The sequence below is a fragment of the Antennarius striatus genome, chromosome 12 (assembly GCF_040054535.1).
Source record: "Antennarius striatus isolate MH-2024 chromosome 12, ASM4005453v1, whole genome shotgun sequence".
NCBI lineage: Eukaryota > Metazoa > Chordata > Actinopteri > Lophiiformes > Antennariidae > Antennarius > Antennarius striatus.
Window position 1 is genome coordinate 8198279 of NC_090787.1, and position 22534 is coordinate 8220812.

General features: G+C 39.8%; 1 protein-coding gene across 5 annotated transcripts in view; it reads left to right on the top strand.

Moving 5' to 3' along the window:
- The window catches only part of pard3bb (par-3 family cell polarity regulator beta b), a 187273-nt gene that overhangs the window by 87674 nt on the left and 77065 nt on the right, over window positions 1-22534 (top strand). For all 5 annotated transcript variants that reach the window (XM_068328667.1, XM_068328663.1, XM_068328665.1 and 2 more), the window contains 3 exons: window positions 459-503; window positions 15109-15324; window positions 17565-17793. In XM_068328667.1, the coding sequence (XP_068184768.1) occupies window positions 459-503; window positions 15109-15324; window positions 17565-17793 (490 nt within the window). The remainder of the gene's footprint in view (window positions 1-458; window positions 504-15108; window positions 15325-17564; window positions 17794-22534) is intronic.

The window sequence follows — 22534 nt, forward strand, 5'->3', positions numbered from 1 at the left end:
ATCAAAGAAGGGGAAAAGGGAGGACAGCACCACTGGATGATATCAGTGTAACTGAAGACATGATGAAACATTCAGAAGAGATCTGAGGTTAAAGGGCAGAAGTTGAAAGTGATAGGTTGAGGTAAAGTGGCAACAAAAGAGAAAGAGACAGAGCAGAGAAGGGAGAGAGGATGACAAATGAAGTGAGAGAGAAGGGAGGAAAGGAAATGACTCCGGTAGCACTGGAGCCGACTTGACATAGGAATAAAAGAGGACTTGTGATTCTCCGACTCTATCATTTTGTATAAACAGAAAGACTAGTAGAGAAAGAGAGAGGGAGAAGTACAATAAGATGTAAACATTTTGAGGTTTGTACAGTATAAAAGTTAGGAACAAAAAACAAAAAAATGCAGAATTTATGAAGGGAGATATCTGATCCTTTCAGCAACAGGAAGTGTGTGATGTTTCTCTTCTTTCAGTTGCAGATGAGAGCAGCGTTGGATCCCTGGTTGGAAACACTGCAGGTGAGACAAATGCAGACACATTCGTCTGAGTAACGGCATCAACACAGAGAAACAATGGAGCACTCACTTACCTGTATTATCCTGGAACAAGTGATATGTATGAATGCAATTTCCTCCGGGATTAATAAAGTATCTATCTATCTATCTATCTATCTATCTATCTATCTATGGCAGTATGAAGAGTGATGGCTCTGACATTTGCTCTGTACATGGGTTCATTAGGCAGCATAACTCCTTTGTCCTTGAACATGTCCTGTTTTTAAATTTTCTTTTTCAGGGCAGAAACATAGTGAGTCTCTGACATAAAATATAGAAATTTTAGAAATGACTTAGATTGCAAATCAATAAAAAAAGAGATAAAAACCCAATGTATTTTATGTATTTAGGAGTCAAATTTTAAATAAATACTAATAAATAAAAGTATTGACAGCAATATGTTGCAAATATTACTGCATATATGTACTAGCCGGAACCCATGGAATTTCCACAATGAACAATGATATCAGACTTCATAGCAAACATATGAAAACAAATTGATTGGTATTATAAACCAAGGGCACCCAACATAGTCAAAAGATCAACGTGGTGACATAACGACTTTGTGTTGGCATATCATGGATTGCGCTGGGTGAGCATTGTGAAGCCGTAGATGAATGTTAGCCAGCTAACTGGAGAAAGAACTGAGAGACTGGGAAAGGAGCTAACGTTTAAGGAAAAGACACCTGTCAGAAGAGCAAGTGGAAAATTTTTTTTAGAGAAGTGATAGTTCTGTTAGCTGACTACATGAACAGAACTGTATGTAGTTACTTAAATAATGTTTTTGTCAGATGCCCGAGGAGCATTTTGGAAACTACATCCATTGTCACATTCCAAACAGAAACCATAGCTGGACAGACTGTTCGTGCTAGCCAGCTAATATCATTCAGAATTCATTGCCGTTTTCTGTTTCGTTCCTGCTGTTTGGACTCTCTGCTCAAAAACATGAAAATTGTTGGAACAGTTCTGACACTCTAAAATATGTTAGTTGGCAAGTCCATGTATAGTTATTTCTTTTCCTAACATAGAAGATGCCTTACGCCATATTGTTCACGTGATTCCTTCTGGCAGATGCGCCGTGATTGGTTGGGCGCTTGATTGACAGGTAGTGGGTGGAGTTGGTGAGAGTAAGACAGCGTGAGACTTTTTGAAGTGAGCTTATTCAAATATATAGGTGGGGAGATATAGAACTGTCTGCTATGATGTTCCTCTTTCCTTTAGCCAGTGTCATTTATACAACACTGTTTACGCCTGTATCCTCCCTTTAATTTGTCATGTATGTGGTCCTCTCTCTGCCTTCCTCTAGAAATACCTCCTCAATTTGTTGGAAGTGGAAATGAAAGTAAGAGAAAACGCAGCACTAGTGCCACTTCTTTAACACACACATAAACAGCCTTGTTCTTCAGGGTAAGAGGAAGGAAGAGATGGAATGAGAGAAGACACAACAGTGCTTCAAAACATCTCACCTTAGCGGCCTCCACATACTTCTCCGTGAAGTGTCTCCCATTTCATTTGTAACTACTTAACATAAGAACACTCAGGTTCCCTCCACCATATAGACATCTCTCTCTTGTTGTTATCCATTTTATTGTTGTCAATCAGCCAGTGTTTCCCAACATTCTGCTGTGCCTAATTTTTTTTACGATGTACTGACTTTTATGTACTTGGTTCAAAAACTTTTACAAGGGAACAAGCCAGCGAGGCCTTATAAGGGGCTCAAAAGTCATAGAAAGAATGTTTGGTAGGCATTTAACAAGTATTTTAAAAGACCGAAACCCTAATAAAATAAAATGTCTCAATTTTATTAAGAGAGAGAAAAAGCATCTGTTTTAATGTCCTGTTTTGAAATCTTGAGGCTGGAGTGCACCTGTGATCTAGAAAACATGTCGTTTGAGCCAGAATGAGGAACAGGAGTCACAGGTGTGTGTTGGGAAGGAAATAAATGAAATAAAGAAGGAGACAATAAAATGTTGTGTACATAAACAGAAGATTACTTTGGAGGGACAGAATTGGTCAACATGGAGAATTAAGACTTTGTAGGAAGAAAGAAAATGACAGCGGCATTGTTCAACTCTAGTGTCCTGAACTCATGTATTTCTCACATTTCTAGAAGAAACTTTCTATGTCAACAAAGGGAATTTCAGCATCTTACACTTCCGTCGCCTTTTTTAAAAACTTATTAACTGATGGTATTTTATAGCCAAATGCACTGATATAGAAATAGAAAGTTTGATTTGATTAAAAATGTATGTAAAACGTCAATTTCAAAGGAAATGCAGTAGTTTTCAAATCCTTATCAACCTGAAAACAACTGAATAGCAATGTTCAAAGTGGAAAAACTGAATCTGACACCACTTCATTCTGAAAGCATTTTTAATCATTGTCTTGAATCAACCTTTTCTTTTTACAACACTGCGGAAGAGAAGACACTAGCTGAAATTATAATTCATTCTTTCTTGATATATGACTTCAGTTGGTCAATAGTCTGAGATGTCTCCTGTGCCTTGTATTTTCAGTGAGTTACCGATATGGACACAAGGCAGGCCAGGCTGGTACCTGGACACTTTTAGTCCAGGTACCAGTCATATTGTTGTAAACCAGCTGAACATTAATTGTGCCTACACAGACGTGCAACTAACTCACTAAACACACTGTGAACTTTCTGTTGATGACAGTCTTGGTGATGCTGTTCCTCTGAAGCCCAGAGAACATGACATCCATGATTTCCAAAATGATGGTATTTAAAATGTGGACCAATCTGTTTTGTCTGTGTTTACTGACAACCGTTTTCAAAAGTGCTTCTCAGTCCATGCAGAAAAAAATGCTTCAACAAATAAACTCCCCTTCTATTGCAGTGCTGCCTGAGGGAATTACAGTAGGATTTAGTTGATTATCATTGCTCAGGTATGTTGCAATATAGCCACATTGGATTTTTTGTGCAAACAAATACAAAATAAGGCATAGGGCATCCCTGCTCCTGCAGCACTGGTTGTATGTTGTCCGTGAACGAGAGGTCAGAGCCGATGATCAGATGAGCCAGGGGTGTGTTACCATACAACAGTGTGTCTCCAACGGTGAGGATGTTTCAGTAAGCCCTATGTGGACTTGGATGAGGGGCCAATTTCCTAGTCTGGCCTTCAAAATCCCAGTAAAGTACAGCCTCTGATGAGCTTTTCTTTTTTACAATAGCCGGAGCTTTTTTTAATCATAGTTGAGCTCTGCTGTGATGTGAAGACCTAGAAATTACAGGCCTTCATTGTTTATCCTTGTGCCTTACTTAACAAGGTTTCTCCTGATTATCTGAATCCTTTGTAGCTTTTATGGACTGACGATGGTGAAATCCTTAAATTCTTTGAAATGGTCCTTCGAGAAAGAATTAATAATATACAACTTTAGACTTATATTGTCCTTGTACTCTTCCCAAGAGATTAAGAAAATAACAAAGGATTCATATTTAATATTATCTGATATCAGTTCATATTCCTTTACAAATGTACAATTATTTTCAGTGGACATTTTGTTAATTCATCCCTTTATTAGAGAATGTGGGGCAAATCTAATACAGGGATTTTCCAGATATTTTACTGTGATGCTCAGCATGCTTCAGTTTCGGGTTGAAAACTTGATTTTATAGATACAAAAATAATAAGATTTAGTCTGACACATGTCTGAATTTATTGCATAAATTCTTGGACAAGGAGAGACAAAAGCTGAGCCAAATCTTTTTATGTACTATTTCTGTTTTTGTTATACCTAAGTCTAAATTGACCTGACCATTGAATACAACTGTTAAACATATCTCTATATCTGTTGCTTGTCTACCTTTCTCTTGTTCCATTATGCTATGTAGCCCAGAGAGTCATTAAAGAAGGCGTGTGCCTGGCAAACATGGAAGTTGTCGCCAACCCCCTTTTTTTTTTTTTTGCGCTGATGTATTTCTTTTAGAACAAAATGCTTCCAACAACAAGCTAAGACGTCAGACAGCTGCATGGACTGAAGAAAGGAGGGTGTGGGTCCTGGCAAGTGAACAGTCTAAAGACAATGACTTCTGGGAACTTTGCTTCTACTTCCAGAAATACTATTAGTCTCCACAACCCAAGAAACCACCGGACACCACAATTATACACAGTCATAAATGATACTGTTACCAATATGGTAGTATTTCAGCTATGGAAAGTCTTCATCATCCCATGGAAAATTCATATGATATCATAATTTTGTGGAGTCTGAGATGCAAAATGAAGTAAATTGGAAACTGCATTACAGGGTGTGAGTGTGGACTTATAATAAAATATGGCTCCTGTGTGTGGAGGCTTAGTATATAGAAAAAACTGTCCTTAAAGACATCCTGTTGAATCAAAAACTTACCAATCCAACATTCTGCTGTCATAAATTTTTCCACGGTGCTAGAAGGCTTATAAATATGCTAGTGAGTGATGGGATTCTTTAAAACAGATTATAGTAAGATATCAGTTCTGTCACTAATGTGCAAGAGGGCACAAGCCAGTGTCTTATTGTTACGGTCCCAAGCCCAGAAAAATACAGAGGTTTGTGTCAGGAAGGGCATCCAATGTAAATTTTTTGCCAAATCAAACATGCGTATCAAATCAATGACTTCCATACCAGATCGGTCGAGATGCGGGTTAACAACGGCGGCCATCGGTGCTGTTAACCTACAGGGTTCCGGTAGAAATTGGACTACTGTTGGTAAAAGAAGGAGAGGAGGAAAGTGTGTTCGAAGGAACAGAGAAGAGGAACACCAAGAGTATAGGACTGAGAGTAGGGATGTTGAATGTTGGAACTATGACAGGAACAGGTAGAAAGTTGGTTGACATGATGCAGAGGAGGAAGGAAGACATACTGTGTGTCCAGGAGACCTGGTGGGAAGGTAGCAAGGCTAGAAGTTTAGGAGCAGGGTTCAAGTTGTTCTATCATGGTGTAGATAGAAAGTTAAATGGAGTAGGAGTTATCTTGAAGGAGTAGTTTTTTAGGAATGTTTTGGAGGTAAAAAGAGTGTCAGATAGTGTGATGAGTTTGAAGCAAGAAACCAAAGGTGTGATATTCAATGTTGTTAATGGGTATGCTCCAAAGGTAGGATGTGAGCTGGAGGAGAAGGAGACATTCTGGTTTGAATTTGATGAAATGATGCAGAGCATACCTAGAAGTGATAGAGTTGTCATTGGTGCAGACTTCAATGGACATGTTGGTGCAGGAAAAAGAGGTGATGAGGAGGTGATGGGCAGGTTTGGTATCCAGGAGAGGAATGCAGAAGAACAGATGGTGGTTGACATGGCAAAATGGATGGAAACGGCTATAGTGAATACTCTCTTCCAGAAAAGGCAGGAACATAGGGTGACCTATAAGAGTGGAGGTAGGAGCAAACAGGTAGACTACATCTTGTGTAGACAGTGTAATCTGAAGGACATCAGTGACTGCAAAGTAGTGGTAGACAAGAGTGTAGCCAAACAGCATAGGATGGTGGTGTGTAGGATGACTCTGGTGGTGAGGAAGACGAATAGGGAAAAGGCAGAGCAGAAGACGAAATGGTGGAAGCTGAAAAAGGAAGAGTGTTGCATGACTTTGGGAGGGAGTTAAGACAGGTTCTGTGTGGTCAGGAGGTGCTTCCAAATGACTGGACAACTACAGCTAATGTGGTCAGGGAGACAGGTAAGAGAGTACTTTGCGTGCCATCTGGAAGGAAAGTAGATAAGGAGACTTGGTGGTGGAATGAGGAGGTATACACAGCTAAGAAAAAGTGGGACACTGAGAGGACTGAGGAGAGTAGACAGGAGTACAGGGAGATGCAGCGTAAGGTGAAGGTAGAGGTACCAAAGGCCAAACAAGGGGCTTATGATGACTTGTATGCTAGGTCGGACAGTAAGGAGGGAAAGACTGATCTGTACAGGTTGGCAAGACAGAGGGACAAAGATGGGAAGGACATGCAGCAGGTTAGGGTGATTAAGGTTAGGGATGAAGTCTATTGACAGGTGCCAGTAGTGTGATGGGAAGCTCGAAATAGTACTTTGAAGAGTTGATGAACAAGGAAAATGAGAGAAAACAAAGACTAGAAGAGGTGACTGTTGTGGACCAGGAAGTAGCAAAGATTAGTCAGGATGAAGTGAAGAGGGCATTGAAGAGGATGAAGAGTGGAAAGGCACTCGTTCCTGATGATATACCTTTGGAGGTATGGAAGTTTCTCGGAGAGGTCTCACTACTAGTCAGAGTTTCTGACTAGTAATGAGAAGATACAGTAGGAATGGAGGAAAAGGGTGTTGGTTAAGAACAAGGGAGATGTGCAGAGTTATGGAAACTACAGAGGAATAAAGCTAATGAGCTTTGCAATGAAGTTTTGGGAAAGACAAGTGGAAGCTAGACTAAGGGCAGATGTGAGCATTTGTGAGCAGCAGTATGGTTTCATGCCAAAAAAGAGTACTACAGATGCAGTATTTCCTTTGATTATGTTGATAGAGAAGTGCAGAGAAGGCCAGAGGAAGCTGCATATCTGGAGAAAGCTTATGACAGGGTGCCCACAGAAGAACTGTAAAATTGTATGAGGAAGTCTGGAGTGGCAGAGAAGTAAGTTGGGGCAGTGCAGGACAAGTATGAGGACTGCAAGACAGTGGTGAAGTGTGCTGTAGATGTGACAGAGGAGTTCAAGGTGGAGGTGGGACTGCATCAGGGATCATCTCTGAGCCCCTTCTTGTTTGTTATGGTGATGGACAGGCTGACAGACGAGGTTAGACAGGAATCTCCATGGACTATGATGTTTGCAGATGACCTTGTGATCTATAGTAAGAGCAGGAAACAGGTGGAGGAGAAACTAGAGAGATGGAGGTTTGTCTTGTTTCATCCCATTACTCAACCTTTTGCAAACATGTTTGGACTATGTGGTCACTGTCTTTTCTCATGCTGTGTGTTCGGCAAAAGGTTTACATCGGATGCCGTTCCTGACACATATATAGTTAATTATGCACAGGTGAAGTATGCATTTTTTCATAATTTGGGGATGCAGTGGCTCATTGGTAGAGTAGGCGGTAGAACAGGTCGTCCAATGTTCCTAAGATTGGCGGTTCGATTCTCGCTCCCGCCCAAAAAGAAAAAAAAAAATCCGGAATGTGAGCTGACAGTGGGAGGTGTCAGCTCACCTCCAGAGCACTGTCGAGGCGCCCTTGAGCAACGTGCTGTCCCCCTTTACAAGTTGCTCATTTGAGGTGCTCAACAAAGGGGCTGCCCGCCACTCTAGCTCCCCCTGCATGCTTACAGGCACCCCTGTGTGTGTGTGCGTGTGCTACAGGGGCCTGTACAAACTAACGTGTATGCGTGCGTTTGAAATATTCACTAACTGGAGAGTGTTCTTAATTTCCTTTCGGAGTCAGGTTATTATATAAAAATTAAAAATAAATAAATAATTGAGAGGTATGTGAGGCTTTTATATAGGGCTGGAAATGATTAAAATGATTTTAGTTATTTTAAATGGGGAAATGTTGTTTGACCTACGAGATATTTGACTAATGAGATCAGTCACAGAACGGATTAAACTTGTATGTGGAGGTACTAATGTATGTTCCGTCAGTTCTTTAAGAGGGTTCTGTTTGATAATACTAACAAGGCTGCTTCTTAAAGAAGTGATGACATATGCCACTCAATAAACATATGTAACGTGCTTCTGAAGTAGTGAACCGGTCTTTTCTTCTTTTGTCATAGTTTCCTGTTTTGTTATCTTTGCATTAGCTAATTGTGGTTCCTCCCCCCATCGCCGGCTCTCAGTCACTGTCATTCTCCCTTTGCTTGCTCCCTTTCTTGCCAATGCCATTCAGGCTTAGCAGCTGACAGACTGGCAGAAGAGCTTAGGATGAACAACATCTCTCTGAAAGCGGATGTGAGTGTGTGTCAGGGGACCAGTGTGATGCTGAGGGAGACTGGTGCTGCCCATTGTCTGAATGTCTCCCTCGTGCAACTTTGACTTTGAATGCGGCAGTCACACACTGACAAAGCTCTGCCAAATGTGTGTCTTGAGAGCCGCATCTCCCTGTACCCCTGTCTGTGATAGTGTCTTTCTCTCTCTCTTTCTCTCTCTTTCTCCTCCCCCTCTCCCTCTCTCTTTCTCTCCCAGTTTTCCATTGTTTTATGTTTCAGACTTTGCTGTGGATTTAACCAGAAAGCCATCTTGTTAGACTGATGTGGATTGATGGATTAATTTGTCACAAGAAGAGTAGTACATCTTTGTGTGTACCTGTGGTTGTCTATCCATTTGTGTGAATACTTCTTGGATACACAGTTTTAAAATGTAAACTCAACAGTCGTTGCCATCAAATCAGTGGTTCAGTGTTTATGTCTGTGAGTACGGGTGTGTTTTGTTGAGTTTTTTTGGACAACTAACTTTATATTACAGTGTTGCGTGTGTACTCTCTGCGGCCTCTTGGTATATTACATGTCCTTTGACCCGTCTCCGTCTCCTGCAGTAAGCCAATAAAGCTGAGCAGTAATCGGGAGATGGTCAGCTCTGTCGTTTCTTGCTGGTACCACCATTCATCTCTATCAGGCTCTACACACCGATCACTACATGCACTGCATGCTTTGTGATTCTTGGAAGAAAAGGGGATTTGTTTGTGTCCTGAACTAATCTATTATGTTCCGTATGATGGATTCCTCCACAAACACACAAAATATCTCCAAGATGGATTCATCTGGAAAACGTTTTGTATGTTTGTGGAGGAAGGCACAGTTTTTGATCAAACAAAATGATACATTTAGATTTACATTAAACTGCTGGTCATAATTATTGAGATAATGAGGTGTATTTAATTTGGCACAAACACATGCAATTATTAGTGTTTGTTTTTTGGGGGTAATTTTTGGTCATGTCATATTAGCTAGTAAAAATAGGAAATACAAATTTATATTTCAGTATTTCAATATATCATCATTGTCTCCTGTGTGGTATTGTGTGTGATATTATAATTAATAATATTTCATAGACCCAAAGGGATTGTAGTGACATGTTTATTAATTTAATTGTTGTTTGTCACACTAACCATTTCCTCAAACTACACAATCAAAGTTCTTAAGTATTTGACTTAACTATTAAAATGGTTCTGACACAGCTTTATGTCATCACTTCTTCACAGAATTACTGATAAATGCAGTGGAAGAGTTTGTACCAGTTCAGGGAGTAAATTCAAGCTAATTTCTCATTCATTTGTGAAAGTAAACAGAAAATATAAAATGCTCAAATAACAATGTTAAAAGATGAATGGTTGCTGCAAATGCAGAATATACTTTGGATGGAGGAACATTTAGGAAAGTATGGTGGTTTTGAGAGTAGGCTGTCATGTTCTGTACTTGTGTTATTTAGAGTTATTTTTAAAACAGACCTTCTTTTACACTTTATTGTGTTTTTCTGCTGCCCTGGTTTACATAGTGTATTTATGACTTTTCTTACAACAGTAGATGTCTTGTTATTTATCTGGAACAAACGGGTTCTCGGTTATCTGTGGTAAGTTAAAAAAAAAACCCAAAAACAAATAAAAAAACCTTATCTCCTAGATGCCTCCAGGCCAACATCCCTTCTGCACTTAAACTGTTAGATTCAGAAAATAGTCATATTAAATTTCCTTTTATCTTTATCTGTCATTCATTAGCTATTGATTATATTAACTTGTTTTATATGATTTGGAACTGCTGCTTATTTTGCAACTTGGCTTTTGCCTATCTAAATGTGAAACCTGACAGCTTTTTTTCCTATGGTTGAATTGATTATGTTTGAATGAGCTACCATTAAACTTCTCTTTAGGATAATACACTTGTCTGAATCTAGTTATGTATAGTAGGTTATGAAAATCATGGTTCCCAACTTGGATTTTTCACTCATTCTTGTGTACCATACTTACTAACTTGAGTCAAGCCCTGAATCCCCTCCCAGACTGTATTGAGAGTTGATTTGTTGTAATATTGATTAGTTTTTACATGTCAAGGGTCCAAATTACACTCAACCCCCTCCACAGGTGAAGTACACCTGTTGATTGATTCAGATATGGCCAAGTTTCAGCAGAAGACGTCCGTCCTTGGTCAGGTCAAAATGGTTTCATGGTCGTCAGTGTGATGTTTGAGGTCTCAACGTTTAATTCTTGTACACACATTAATAAGTGATTCATAACTTGATAAACTGCCAAACTGCAATTTGCTTCTCCACAAAACTCATTCACTACCCCTTGAAAGGACACATTGGTGACTGATGGGAATCAGGCTCAGTGCCTTGCTCTAACGTGATGGTATCTGTCCAACATATTTATTTGCATCATTAGCAGTATTATTGGTTATTTTTTCTTTATGTTTCTCTTCAATACAGTTGTGTATACGTTAAGCTCTGCATGAGTTACTAAAGCTAATGTCACGTTTCATGATGTTCCATGGAGCCCTGTGACATTACAAAACCTTATTTTGTCTATTAAGTGATTAAAACATGCAAACACACACAAACGCACACACACAAACACTAGAGGTAAGATCGGGCCTAAAAAATCCAGCCCGACCAGAACCGAGCCCGAGGGTATTAAAGCCTGACCCGAATCGAGCTCAACGGTATTAAAGCCCTACCCGGCCTGAGCCCGAGGGTATTAAAGCCCGACCCGACCTGAACTTCATTATTGACATTTTGAGCCCGACCCGGCCCGAATTTCGGGCTTGGATTCGGGCTTAAGATCTTACCTCTACTTTCAGTGCGTATACGATGGGAAAGGTAAAGTGACAGGAGAAAATACAGCTGACACACGGAGGGAACTGAGCAGGTATTGTAGATGGATGTTTCTTATACAGCGCCTTCTATGTTTCCCCTAAATTATTTATTTTTTAACGGTATTCCTTAGTTTAATACCCATAGAACGTTTGAGATTCATAATATATAAATACTGTATATATCTATTAAAAAAGTTCGGGCCGGGTCGGGCTTGGATCTTAAGATCTTAAGCCCGAGCCCGAGTCCAAAAAAAATCCAGCCCGACCCGACCCGAGTCCGAGGGTATTGAAGCCCGACCTGACCCAACCCGAAAGTAATTGTTGACTTTTTGAGCCCGACCTGACCCGAATTTTGGGTCTGGCATAAAATCTTACCTCTAACACACACACACACACACACACGTGCACACACACACACGTGCACACACACACACGTGCACACACACACACACACACACACACACACACACACACACACAGTTGAGATATGAAAGATCGTGAAAGGTGATCCCTCTGCAATTCAAGATATCTAAAAACAGATAAGCAAATCTTACAGGCAAAAACAGGGAAAAAGTTACATTCATTAGTCATCATCCAGGTCAACATTTCATTTAGGATGCATTATATTAAGAATTCAGTTGTATCCCTTCAAGACATAAAACATCTCTTCATGAGAGCTTCAAGAGAATGACTTGCTGTAAAAGTTTGCCGGGTCCTTCTGGCTCTGTCACTGCAGCACGCTGCTAAGCTGCTCCTTGGTGTATTTTGACTTTGAAAGTAGCCCACTGTCATCATGCCAACAAAATAGCCCTGGGATAGCTTCTGTGTTGTTAATTGTTTAAATTTTGTTCTTAATTTTTCTTTTTAGTTCCTGTTTTCTGCTCTCCAAGGCTCTCTTCTGATCATGCTCATCCACTCCCTTTCAACTCTTTGTTTCTTTTTCTATAACGTCCCATCACCGTGTTTGTGTTTTCTGCCAACCCTTCACTATCTTATTCTATCCTTCAAATCATGTTTATTTTCCTCTTTTCTTTTTTGTCATCCTCTCTCTATCTTATTTTAAAAGCAGCTTAATTATATCATCTTAGAGTTGGACAGCAGTAATTAGATTTATGACACAAATCCTGCTTCTCATAGCGTGTGTGTGTGTGTGTGTGTGTGTGTGTGTGTGTGTGTGTGTGTGTGTGTGTGTGTGTGTGTGTGTGTGTGTGTGTGTGTGTGTGTGGAGTATACGTATGCGTGCTCATCAGTGTGTGGTTATGGTTTTATGTCCACTTGCGCCTGTGTGTGTCTGTGTGTGTCTGTGTGTGTGTGTACTGTTCTTTCCCAGATGACCCTAACCCAACACCACTCAGCTATTTCTAATATTTATTTCATCCCATTACTCAACCTTCTGCAAACACGTTTGGACTCTAAGGGCACTTTTTTCTCATGCTGTGTGTGTCTTCTGTATTTTAACAGACTCCAATTGCCTTCACACTTTACACATCCTCGCTACAAATCAACCTTAACCCTGGGTTTGTATACAGAATTTAAATGAGGGACATCATACGCATGTTTCATGTGGAAAATATGAATCTATAGAAAGAAAATCTCGGCTAATTGACTGCCTTGGATGATGTACACCAATCGAAACATGCATTCTACCAGATTATGGATATTTTTCTGCTGAAAAAAATCAGAAGCTTGTTTAACTTTGAGGGTGCTCATTTGCAGACAATAAATTTGTTGGCAACTGCAAAGATGTTGGGTTCATGGTTGAATGAAGGGAATCCTGTTCTTCTCTTTTTGGCTTTACCTTCAGGGAAACTACCACTAGAGTGAAAGCACCGCCAGCATTCTTAAGTGACCAAAACATAAGCCAGAAAGCATCGGAACTGAGAGGTGGTCCGTGGTCACCACCTGCAGAACCACTCCTTCATTGGGTTGTCTTGCCAAATGCCTATAATTTCCAACTGTTGTCTATTCTATTTGCACAACAGCATGTGAAATTGATTGTCAATCAGTGTTGATGCCTAAGTGGACAGTTTGATTTTTGTGTGGTTGACTTGGAGTGACATTGTGTTGTTTAAGTGTTCCATTTATTTTAATGTACTGTGTGTGTGTGTGTGCGTGTGTGTGTGTGTGTGTGTGTGTGTGCGTGCGTGCGTGCGTGTGTGTGTGTGTGTATACAGATACATATACTGTGTATATATAAAGAGAGAGAGAGAGAGAGAGAGAGAGAGAGAGAGAGAGAGAGAGAGAGAGAGAGAGAGAGAGAGAAAGAAAGAGAGAGATTTGGAAATCACACCAGTCCTTTCATCTCCTCTGCTCTTAGAAAACATACACACACACACACACACACACACACACACACACACACACACACACACACACACACACACACACACACACACACACACACACACACACACACACACACAAACACCAGCAGTGTATAGGGAATCATTAGCTAAAGTGATGCAGGTTTAGCCATCATGAATCACCGTGGCATCATATCGACAAGCCAGAGCCAGCGAGGAATCTAAAACGTACGCGCATCAGTGTATGTGTGTGTGAGGATGACTAGTATTTTGAGCTGGCAGCAAGCCCATCTTCTCTCCTTCCTTTCCCATTTTTTATCTGTCTTCTTTCTCCCACTGTGGTATTCCCCCGAGAAAAGTTAATTTGTCATTGTTCCTCTTGTGTGTCTTTGTCACCAACAGTGTCTGCCTGTTTTTAGTAACATGCAGGAAACACCCCTCCTCACTTATCAGTCATAAAACCTCACACATGGTGGGAACATCCCAGTGGGCTACACTTTGGCTCAACTTTGGAGAATTTTTAAAAATTTTCTTTATTTTACAATAAGCTCAATCTTCTCAGTGTTTCCAGTATCATTCTGTCCTCTCATTCTTCAAGCTCCTCTTCATCATCTTTTCTACTAGATCCCTCCCTCCCTCAGTAGTATCTCTCACAGTATACTTGTGATGATGGATGGAGAACTAGTAACATTGAGGTGGACCTCACATCCATCAAAGACTAAACAGCAGCATAGTTAACTGAATCAGGTTTTTTTTATTTATTTATTTTTATTCCTGGCTCTTCTCTCTAGAGTTCAGTCATGCCCTAATCTTTCTGGCTCATCGCCAGCAGATCCTTGAGCTTTTTCAAAGCATAGCAAAGTAATCCTGTTACAAAGCTTGATCAGACCGCGGCACAAATAGACACTCACTACCAAAAAAAACCAGAAGGCTTTTAATTCGAGGAAATGTTTTGCACAATTGCAGTGATATTAATATATATCAACTCAGTGGATGTAACAACAATTTTTATCACATACTCTCCAAATTTTAATTTCATTTGTACATTACCATCATTATTTTGAAGTGTTCCTCCACATATAGTTAATAACTCCTGCAGCCTTTGCATGTGGATGCACTTCGCGCTTGGGTGGCTGTGGCTCAGTGGTAGAATCGTCGTCTGCTTATCATATGGTCGCTATTTTGATCCCTAGCACTGCAGTCCACATGTCAAAGTGTTCTTGGCACCAAATTGCTCTCAGTGGCTGTTCCACCGATGTGTTAATGATGGTGTGACAGGTTACCACTCCTAAAAAGCAGGGGGTTCCCTGTCACCACCACTGTATGAATGTTCGTGTGAAATGGTGAATGCAGTAAAGCACGTTGAGTACTCAGTCAGACTAGAAAAGCACTATACTATATAAGTAAAAGTCTTCTTCTTTGAGCTCAGTTAATAAAACTCACTCCTCTTTCTCGCTTATCTTTATTGTTCTTGAATTACACAGTGAAAAGTATTAATTTTATTTTTGTCTGTTCTCTTCCTTTCATGGCAGCTGCCTCAGCCCCTGTAGAACTTGGACCTACCCTCGGTTTGAAGAAATCCAGTTCATTGGAGAGTCTTCAGACGGCCATATCAGAGGTTAACAGAAATAATGATTTCCTTCCATTCCACCGACCGCGCCAAAATATGGTCAGAGGAAGAGGCTGCAATGAGAGCTTCAGAGCAGCTATTGATAAGTCCTACGATGGTCCACCTGAAGATGATGATGGTAAGGGATGCTTGTGGACTTTTCGTTTAAATTCACAGCTGATGCAAACTTAAGACTCACTTTCACATTCATTGTTCTTCATTCACAAACAAGTTGTATTTAGTTTAGAGAGGGGCTTAACACAGAACACCCTGGCTCAGTCGATGCTTTCACGGTAAAGCGTTGTCTTTCACATGCCGTTAAGTTCTGAGGTGAACTCCAGCAAAATGCTTATCCACAGGTTGAATGGTAGCTGCTGCTCCTCTGTTTCTCTGGAAGGGACTTTCAGTTGCCAGCTCTGCTATTAGCAGCAAAATCTTCTCACTCACCACCAGAGTAATGAGTCAGGCTGTTTCAGATCACTGTAGTCACACAGGGTCGGACTAATAGGGGATGTCAACAGCTCACACGCAGCAGCCACATCTGTCACATCCCTCTAAATGTTAAACACTTTGAGAGCTGTTGTTAACTGACAGAAAGCAGTTCTCTGTAGTGTAGTGATATCTCTGGATGTGGAGATGCGTCTTTCTCTCTTTCATTATGTCTCATTCTTTATTACATTCCTTTATAACATTTCTTTTACCTTCTATCTGTCTATCATTCATGGTTTCTGACTTTCTTCTTGTCTTCTCTAATTCCCTCTGCTTTCCCTTCCTTCAGTTGGTTTCCATCTTTTATTCCATTTATCTTTTTGTGTTTCTGTCACTCTTTTTATCTTTTCCTAATGTTTCTCTCCATCAAATCTTCTTTCTATTATTCCTTCTATAGTTTTTTTCTCCCTTCTGTCTGGCATCAGCCTTGATGTGTCATGCCAGCTACCTGCCTGTCTGTCCGTCCATCTGTCTGTCTGTTCATCCATTCATCTGTCATCTATCTATCAACTATCTCCCCACCTATATACTTGTTTGTTTATATCACTTGAAAACCTCATGTGTCACGCTTCTGACGTCTACACGGAAGTTCGGGCCGCTAGCCGCGTTAGCGCTGGTCTTCACATTTGTCCATGTCTCTCACTTACGGAGCCGGTTTGGCTTCGTCAAACATAGTGGTTTATATTCTTTGATTGTGATGGATCTCACGTTGTCATGTGGGGAACCCAGATGCTTTATTCACAGGACCGAACTCACAAAGCTGGCGTCTACCCGGATGGCCAGACCGTAATGCCAAAGCGGCCTTTGTCTTCTCATTTGTCCGTCCCACACACATAGAGCCATTACGGCTTCGTCGGACACAGTGGTTTGTTTTCTTGCGACGACAAAGAAAAAAAAGAAAACAAACAAAGTCTGATATTATTCTTTTATCGTGGAATTTCACGGGTTCCCGCCAGTCTCTCTATAATTAAATAGCACTTTATGTAATCAATTTGGTGTAGCTTTCGTATAAAATCTGTCAAGTGTGTGTGTGTGTGTGTGTGTGTGTGTGTGTGTGTGTGTGTGTGTGTGTGTGTGTGTGTGTGTGTGTGTGTGTGTGTGTGTGTGAGAGAGAGATATAGAAGATTGTAATTCAAGGCCAGGGCTCCAGTATTCAAGAAGTAATGAGGCATCACAGTTTACACTTTGAGTATTCTCACTTTCTTATTTGTTAGAGTTAATTGATTCATTTAAACGTTAATAAATCTGCTACAGAGATGTTGACCAGGAACATTTTAATAATTGTTTCTCTTGTTGTTAGTGCACATGTACTTGTAGAATAGCCTCTGTTGAGTTATTCTGTAGGACTTTAAATGTGTGATTGTGACTTTTTCATAGAGTACTCACTGAATTGAAGAAGTCTATTGGGCTGCTGGAATTGTTATCATAAAACTTTTTCTGTATTAATTTAAGCTGGAAGGACACTTATTTTTGGCAAAGCTGAATACTCAGCATTGTGTAAATACTCTGTACTGATAAATGGTCTGATGGCCTTGTTTACGTCAACCCAGCCTAAAATGATTTTTTCTGAATAAGATCCTCTGCCAAATAAATTCTTTTATATTTAATGACATTTTTGATGTTTAATTTTAGCTTTCTTGGCTTACAAATGGTGAATCCTAATGTCACTCTCATTATTCGCTGTTTCATCTGATCATTTTTCAGTAAATTAAATTTTCTGTGGCAAACTCTTGGCAGTGCTTCAGGCTAATTGTATCACATGTTGGTATCCCAGCAGGCATTGTAATCAGAAATAGAGAGAAACTTAGTGGTAAATTTTTGTCTACTTTTGGTTCTTTTTAAAATGCTGTTGTACTCCTTTTAATTCCCACCTGTCTGCGGTCTCTATAGATGATGGTTCTGAGCAGAGCTCAGGCCCGGACGCCCCCCCGAGTAGTTCCTCTCGACAGGGAGTGGGGGAACGGATGGAGGAGAAAAGTAAAAAGGACAAAAAGAAGAAATCAAAAACAAAGAAGAAGGAAAAGAACAAGGGAAAAGGAAAAGAAAAGGAGAAAAAGAAAGCTGAAGAGTCAGAGGAGACTGAGAAGAAGAGCAAAAAAATTGGTTTTAGTCTCCTAAGGTGAGTCGTGGTGTAAGTCCCTGTGTCGAGTTGTATAGAAGTTGTGATGATAAACCTTTAATATAATGAATTAATCTATTAGATCTGCTGCCAGTTTTAATATTTATTTACGCCTGTTCTTTATTGTAAGTGTATTATTATATTATGGAAAACAACATTGTCTGATCTCATAAGGAGAATATTGGGGTTTATCCATAATTGCAAATATTCTTTCTCCCAAGAGGGTTGCATAATTCAACCCAGTTTTTCCACATGTCAAGCTTTATACTCTGGTAGTGACAATGACCCCCAAACCTTAACAGTGAGCTATTTTCCCCTCTCCTCAGGCGCACAAAGACCTGTAAGACCTAAGACTTATGCCCCAGTTTCCTTAACAGTGTCTGCACAGTATCTCTTTGAACTATTTCATGTGATTAAGTTGAACACTATATCATTCAGGGTGAATGGGCTGTTGATAGATAGAATGAAAGGGGCAAAATATCCCCATGAACAGTTGGCGCTTTCTACCTTAAATCCTTGTTAATATCCACTTTCGTCAACATAGTTCTTCCCAGAAATGGGATTTCACATGCTTATTAGATAGATACAGATCTTTGGAAAAACACTTCCCTGCAATTTGGTCTGAAAAAATACTTACAAAACAGTCTATGTGAACCAGATCACAGAACAAACACTTGAGATTTTAATGTCCGATGTTATCGAATTAATAAATCACACATCTGTTACTTGAAGCAAAATATGAGACAATTACACTAATGTGTACCAATTAACCACAGTGATTGGGACCAATGCTGTTTCCTTCCAAGTCTTTCTTTCCTTCTGAGTATGATATTTAACCAGAGCACATGTAAGAAACGTAGTCGGGTAATACATTAATGACAGTCAATCAGCTGACCAGACATCGCCACCATAGGTGGTTATTTTGCTCCTCAATAGCTTTTGCTTCTCCCTGGATTCTGGTTTGTCTGGTCAAACTACCTTGCAGCTTTCTGTCAAAGGTTATATATTTCCGATATTTGTCTTTGAAAACTGTCAATTCCATCTTCATACAGTACATGCTCTCTCTCTCTCTCTCTCTCTCTCTCTCTCTCTCTCTCTCTCTCTCTCTCTCTCTCTCTCTCTCTCTCTCTCTCTCTCTCTCTCTCTCTCTCTCTCTCTCTCTCTCTCTCTCTCTCTCTCTCTCTCTCTCTTTCTCTCTCTCAAAGATTATGAAGACAATTATCTAACGTCCTCATGCTTATTGTCGTACCAAGGAAAGAAATGAATGAAACATACAAAGCCAAGGCTAATCAGTGCTATTCTAAGCACACAAAAATTTAAGTTTTGCTTATACCAATATCAACATTCTACATCATCTTTAGTTTTGTTTCATGTAATTTACATATGGAATAATAGTATAGCAGTACAGCATGAGATTGTTTGCACAGGTCAGTAAATTTCCTTTTGTTTCCATAGCTTGGCTTCATGAACTCTGGATGACCTAGCAATAGTATATTCATCAGCATCGGTCTTCACGTACATTTTATGTTATGTAGCGTCACAGAACTTAGCATGATAGTGAAAACAGTGGTGCATACTCTGATGATTATATGAAACAGTGAATAAATTCCCACAGTTCTATCTTAAGCACGAGATGTATGCATGAATCACAGTCATAATGATAGAATCACAGTTAATGAATGTTATTTGAGTGAACTGCACTTTTCTGTTCTGTTCATTTTCTGTTCAGCTTAAAAAATACTGGATGAGTAGAAATTCTTCTAATAAATCTAATCCATTATTACATCCCACTTCAAAGTGGTGATGTATTGTAATTGTCAGTGTTCATGTGTCCGTTTGTTAGTTTGTCCACCAAACATCTTTGCAACCGTTGCAGATAGTAAGATGAAACAAAAGGACATTATGCGGGTGGCAAAGGGGATGAAAATGACATGATGACAGTGACCTTGAGAAAACTAGGTCAAGGTCACATTTAAACTTTTTTACACTCAGAAACCAGATAAGATAGAAAGATGAGGTAGAAGGCCAGTGTAAGACTATAGATCAAAGCAGGTCTGAGCACTAGCTTTGATCTTTGAAAGTAGGTCAGAGCACTAGCTTTGATATTTGACCTATGCAAGTAGGTCAGGGTAACATTTTGAAATCAGGGTGTTGTGGGATGTTGCAGTCGGTGACTGTTTTGATTCTAGTTACTTCAATGTTTGATTGACATTTGTTAATAACATAATAGGATTGCACCTGAATATCTATGGGTGATAAATTAAACAGTCCTTTAGCACCACTGCTTGTTCATGACTTCGAGAGTCTTAATATTTGAGGTCTTGTATTGGCACAAAAATCATGGATTGTTTGGTAGAAAACTACAGTAACCACATTTTGGTTTCAAGCCAAATATTAAATGAGCCCCCTCTAAACTCGAAGATCTCCTTCGATTTGTTAATGTGCAGCCAAAAAAAGTAATGGTGGAAAGAGTCTTTAACACAAATCTAAAACTGGTATCCATCCTGCTCTATTCTATGATTTGAGACAGACCACAACCACAGATCAATCCAAGCGATTGGCTATGAAGCTTTCAGTTGAGAGTCTTTAAATATAAATGAGACTGTACCAATGAATGGCCTGTCTTGTTCGTACAATATATTTATGTTATTACACTGTGATTAGACTCACACTATAATCACACTACACTATAATGGGATGAACAGGAGAGGTCACTTAACTTGTTAATGGAATCATCAACTGAAATTGTGACACCCTTTGCGATGCAGATTTAGACAGAGAAGGCTGTTTCTTTACTGGAATAATATTTTAAACTTACAGCTGCTCTCACTCTTTTACCCTTCACTCAACAGATGTAAAATAGAACTAGAACCAAGGCAGTCACAGACTGCAACATCCGGCAACACCCCTGAATTCAAAATTTTATACTGACTTACCTGCATAGGTCATAGATCAAAGCTAGTGTTTCGATCTATGGTCTTACTGACACTGGCCTTCTCCCTCGTCTTTCTATCTTATCTGATTCCCGAGTGTACAAAAGTTTAAATTTGACCTTGACGTAGTTTTCTCAAGGTCATCATCTCATTTTCATCTTCTTTGCTGCCCGAGTAATGTGCTTTTTGTTTCATCTTTCTGTATGCAAGATATTTGGTGGACTAACGTATGGACAGACCAACACACGAACACTAACAATTACAACACATCACCGTTTTGAAGCGGGATGTAACTAGTGCCTCAGCATTGCACTCATCTGATGAATCCTACCATGTCTGAACATGGAGGCAGACACTTTAAAGCACCAGGAAGGAAGTGGTTTTCACCATTTTTACTGTTCTCTGACATAAAGCTCAGATAGAGTCCCTTATGTATGTGTCTTTGGGATTTAAATAAATTTAACCATTTTGTCTAAATCGTGTCATTTTCAAGGCATTTGCACTTTTTGTTTTCAGTTTTTGTTTCATTTTGTTAATATGGATATTACATGTATATCCTTATATAGGTAATATATTTATAAATTAACACATTACACACCTGAGGTTCTCCGTCATTCTTCATCTACCTCCATCTTTTCCACAACCTTCTACTGTGCCTTTTCTGTTCACAGCTCCAAGGCAATCCATAACAGACTTAAATATGTCTTTTTTTTCCATTTCCTTCAAGCCCTCACTCTGTCTTTACCATCTTTGCCATGTTTGAAGTGTTTCTGAGTTCAGTTCCGACCAGTCCTTTCCTGCAGTGTTCAACCATCTCACTTCTGCCTACCTACCACTTTGATAATGGTCTGGACAGCCTACACAGCACACCCAAGAATATTTCCAGTTAAATCCATCTGCTCCACTATAAGCACCTTTTCCTCCATCCACCCACCAACTTATTCAAGTGCTTCAAGGAACCGTATAATACCCCCAAGGATATATAGGACTATTTTCCACATGCCCCATCTCTCATCACCTGAAGGAGACCTGGATTATAGCCCAGTAATATTCACCTTTTTTCTTCTTTCACTCTTTTTTTTTAACATTTGTGTAATCTCTGTCTTCTTCACAATCTTAACATTATATTTTTCCCCCTCTGACTGCTCTTTTCAGCTTCCTATTTTCCCCTGATTGTGTGTTATGGTGATCTACTGAGATGTAAAAATGGTGGTATTCAGAACCATTCAATCTAGGCCAAGCTGCTGATTTGTCATATTCATTCAAGGCCATCTTTGATGGGACTAATGGTCTGGGGGAGAGGTGGCATGAGATACTCAACCTTACACCAGAGTCTGGTTTTATAACAGGAGATGTAAATGCTCCCTATCAGATGACTCACAGAGATCTCTTCACCATATATATTTTTATACTGTACTGTTTAATTTATTTTCTTCATTCAAAGCTATTCCCAAAAGGCCCTTACTAAATTGTACTTCTTTAAAGGAAGGTGTAAAACTGCAGGAAGTGTACTGTAATTATTGTAATGTTTCATTTGCATTGTTAACCCAGGCGTGAAGTCAGACTGAACCGTTGTTTGTAATGCCCTTTAAAGTGGACAGCTGGCTCCATCGTCTGAGCTGCTGCCACCTGCCATTCAGATATGCCAATCATCTGTGTGTGTGTGTGTGTGTGTGTGTGTGTGTGTGTGTGTGTGTGTGTGTGTGTGTGTGTGTGTGTGTGTGTGTGTGTGTGTGTGTGTGTGTGTGTGTGTGTGTGTGTGTGTGTGTGTGTGTTGTGTGTGTGTGTGTGTGCGCGCTTGGTGGTAA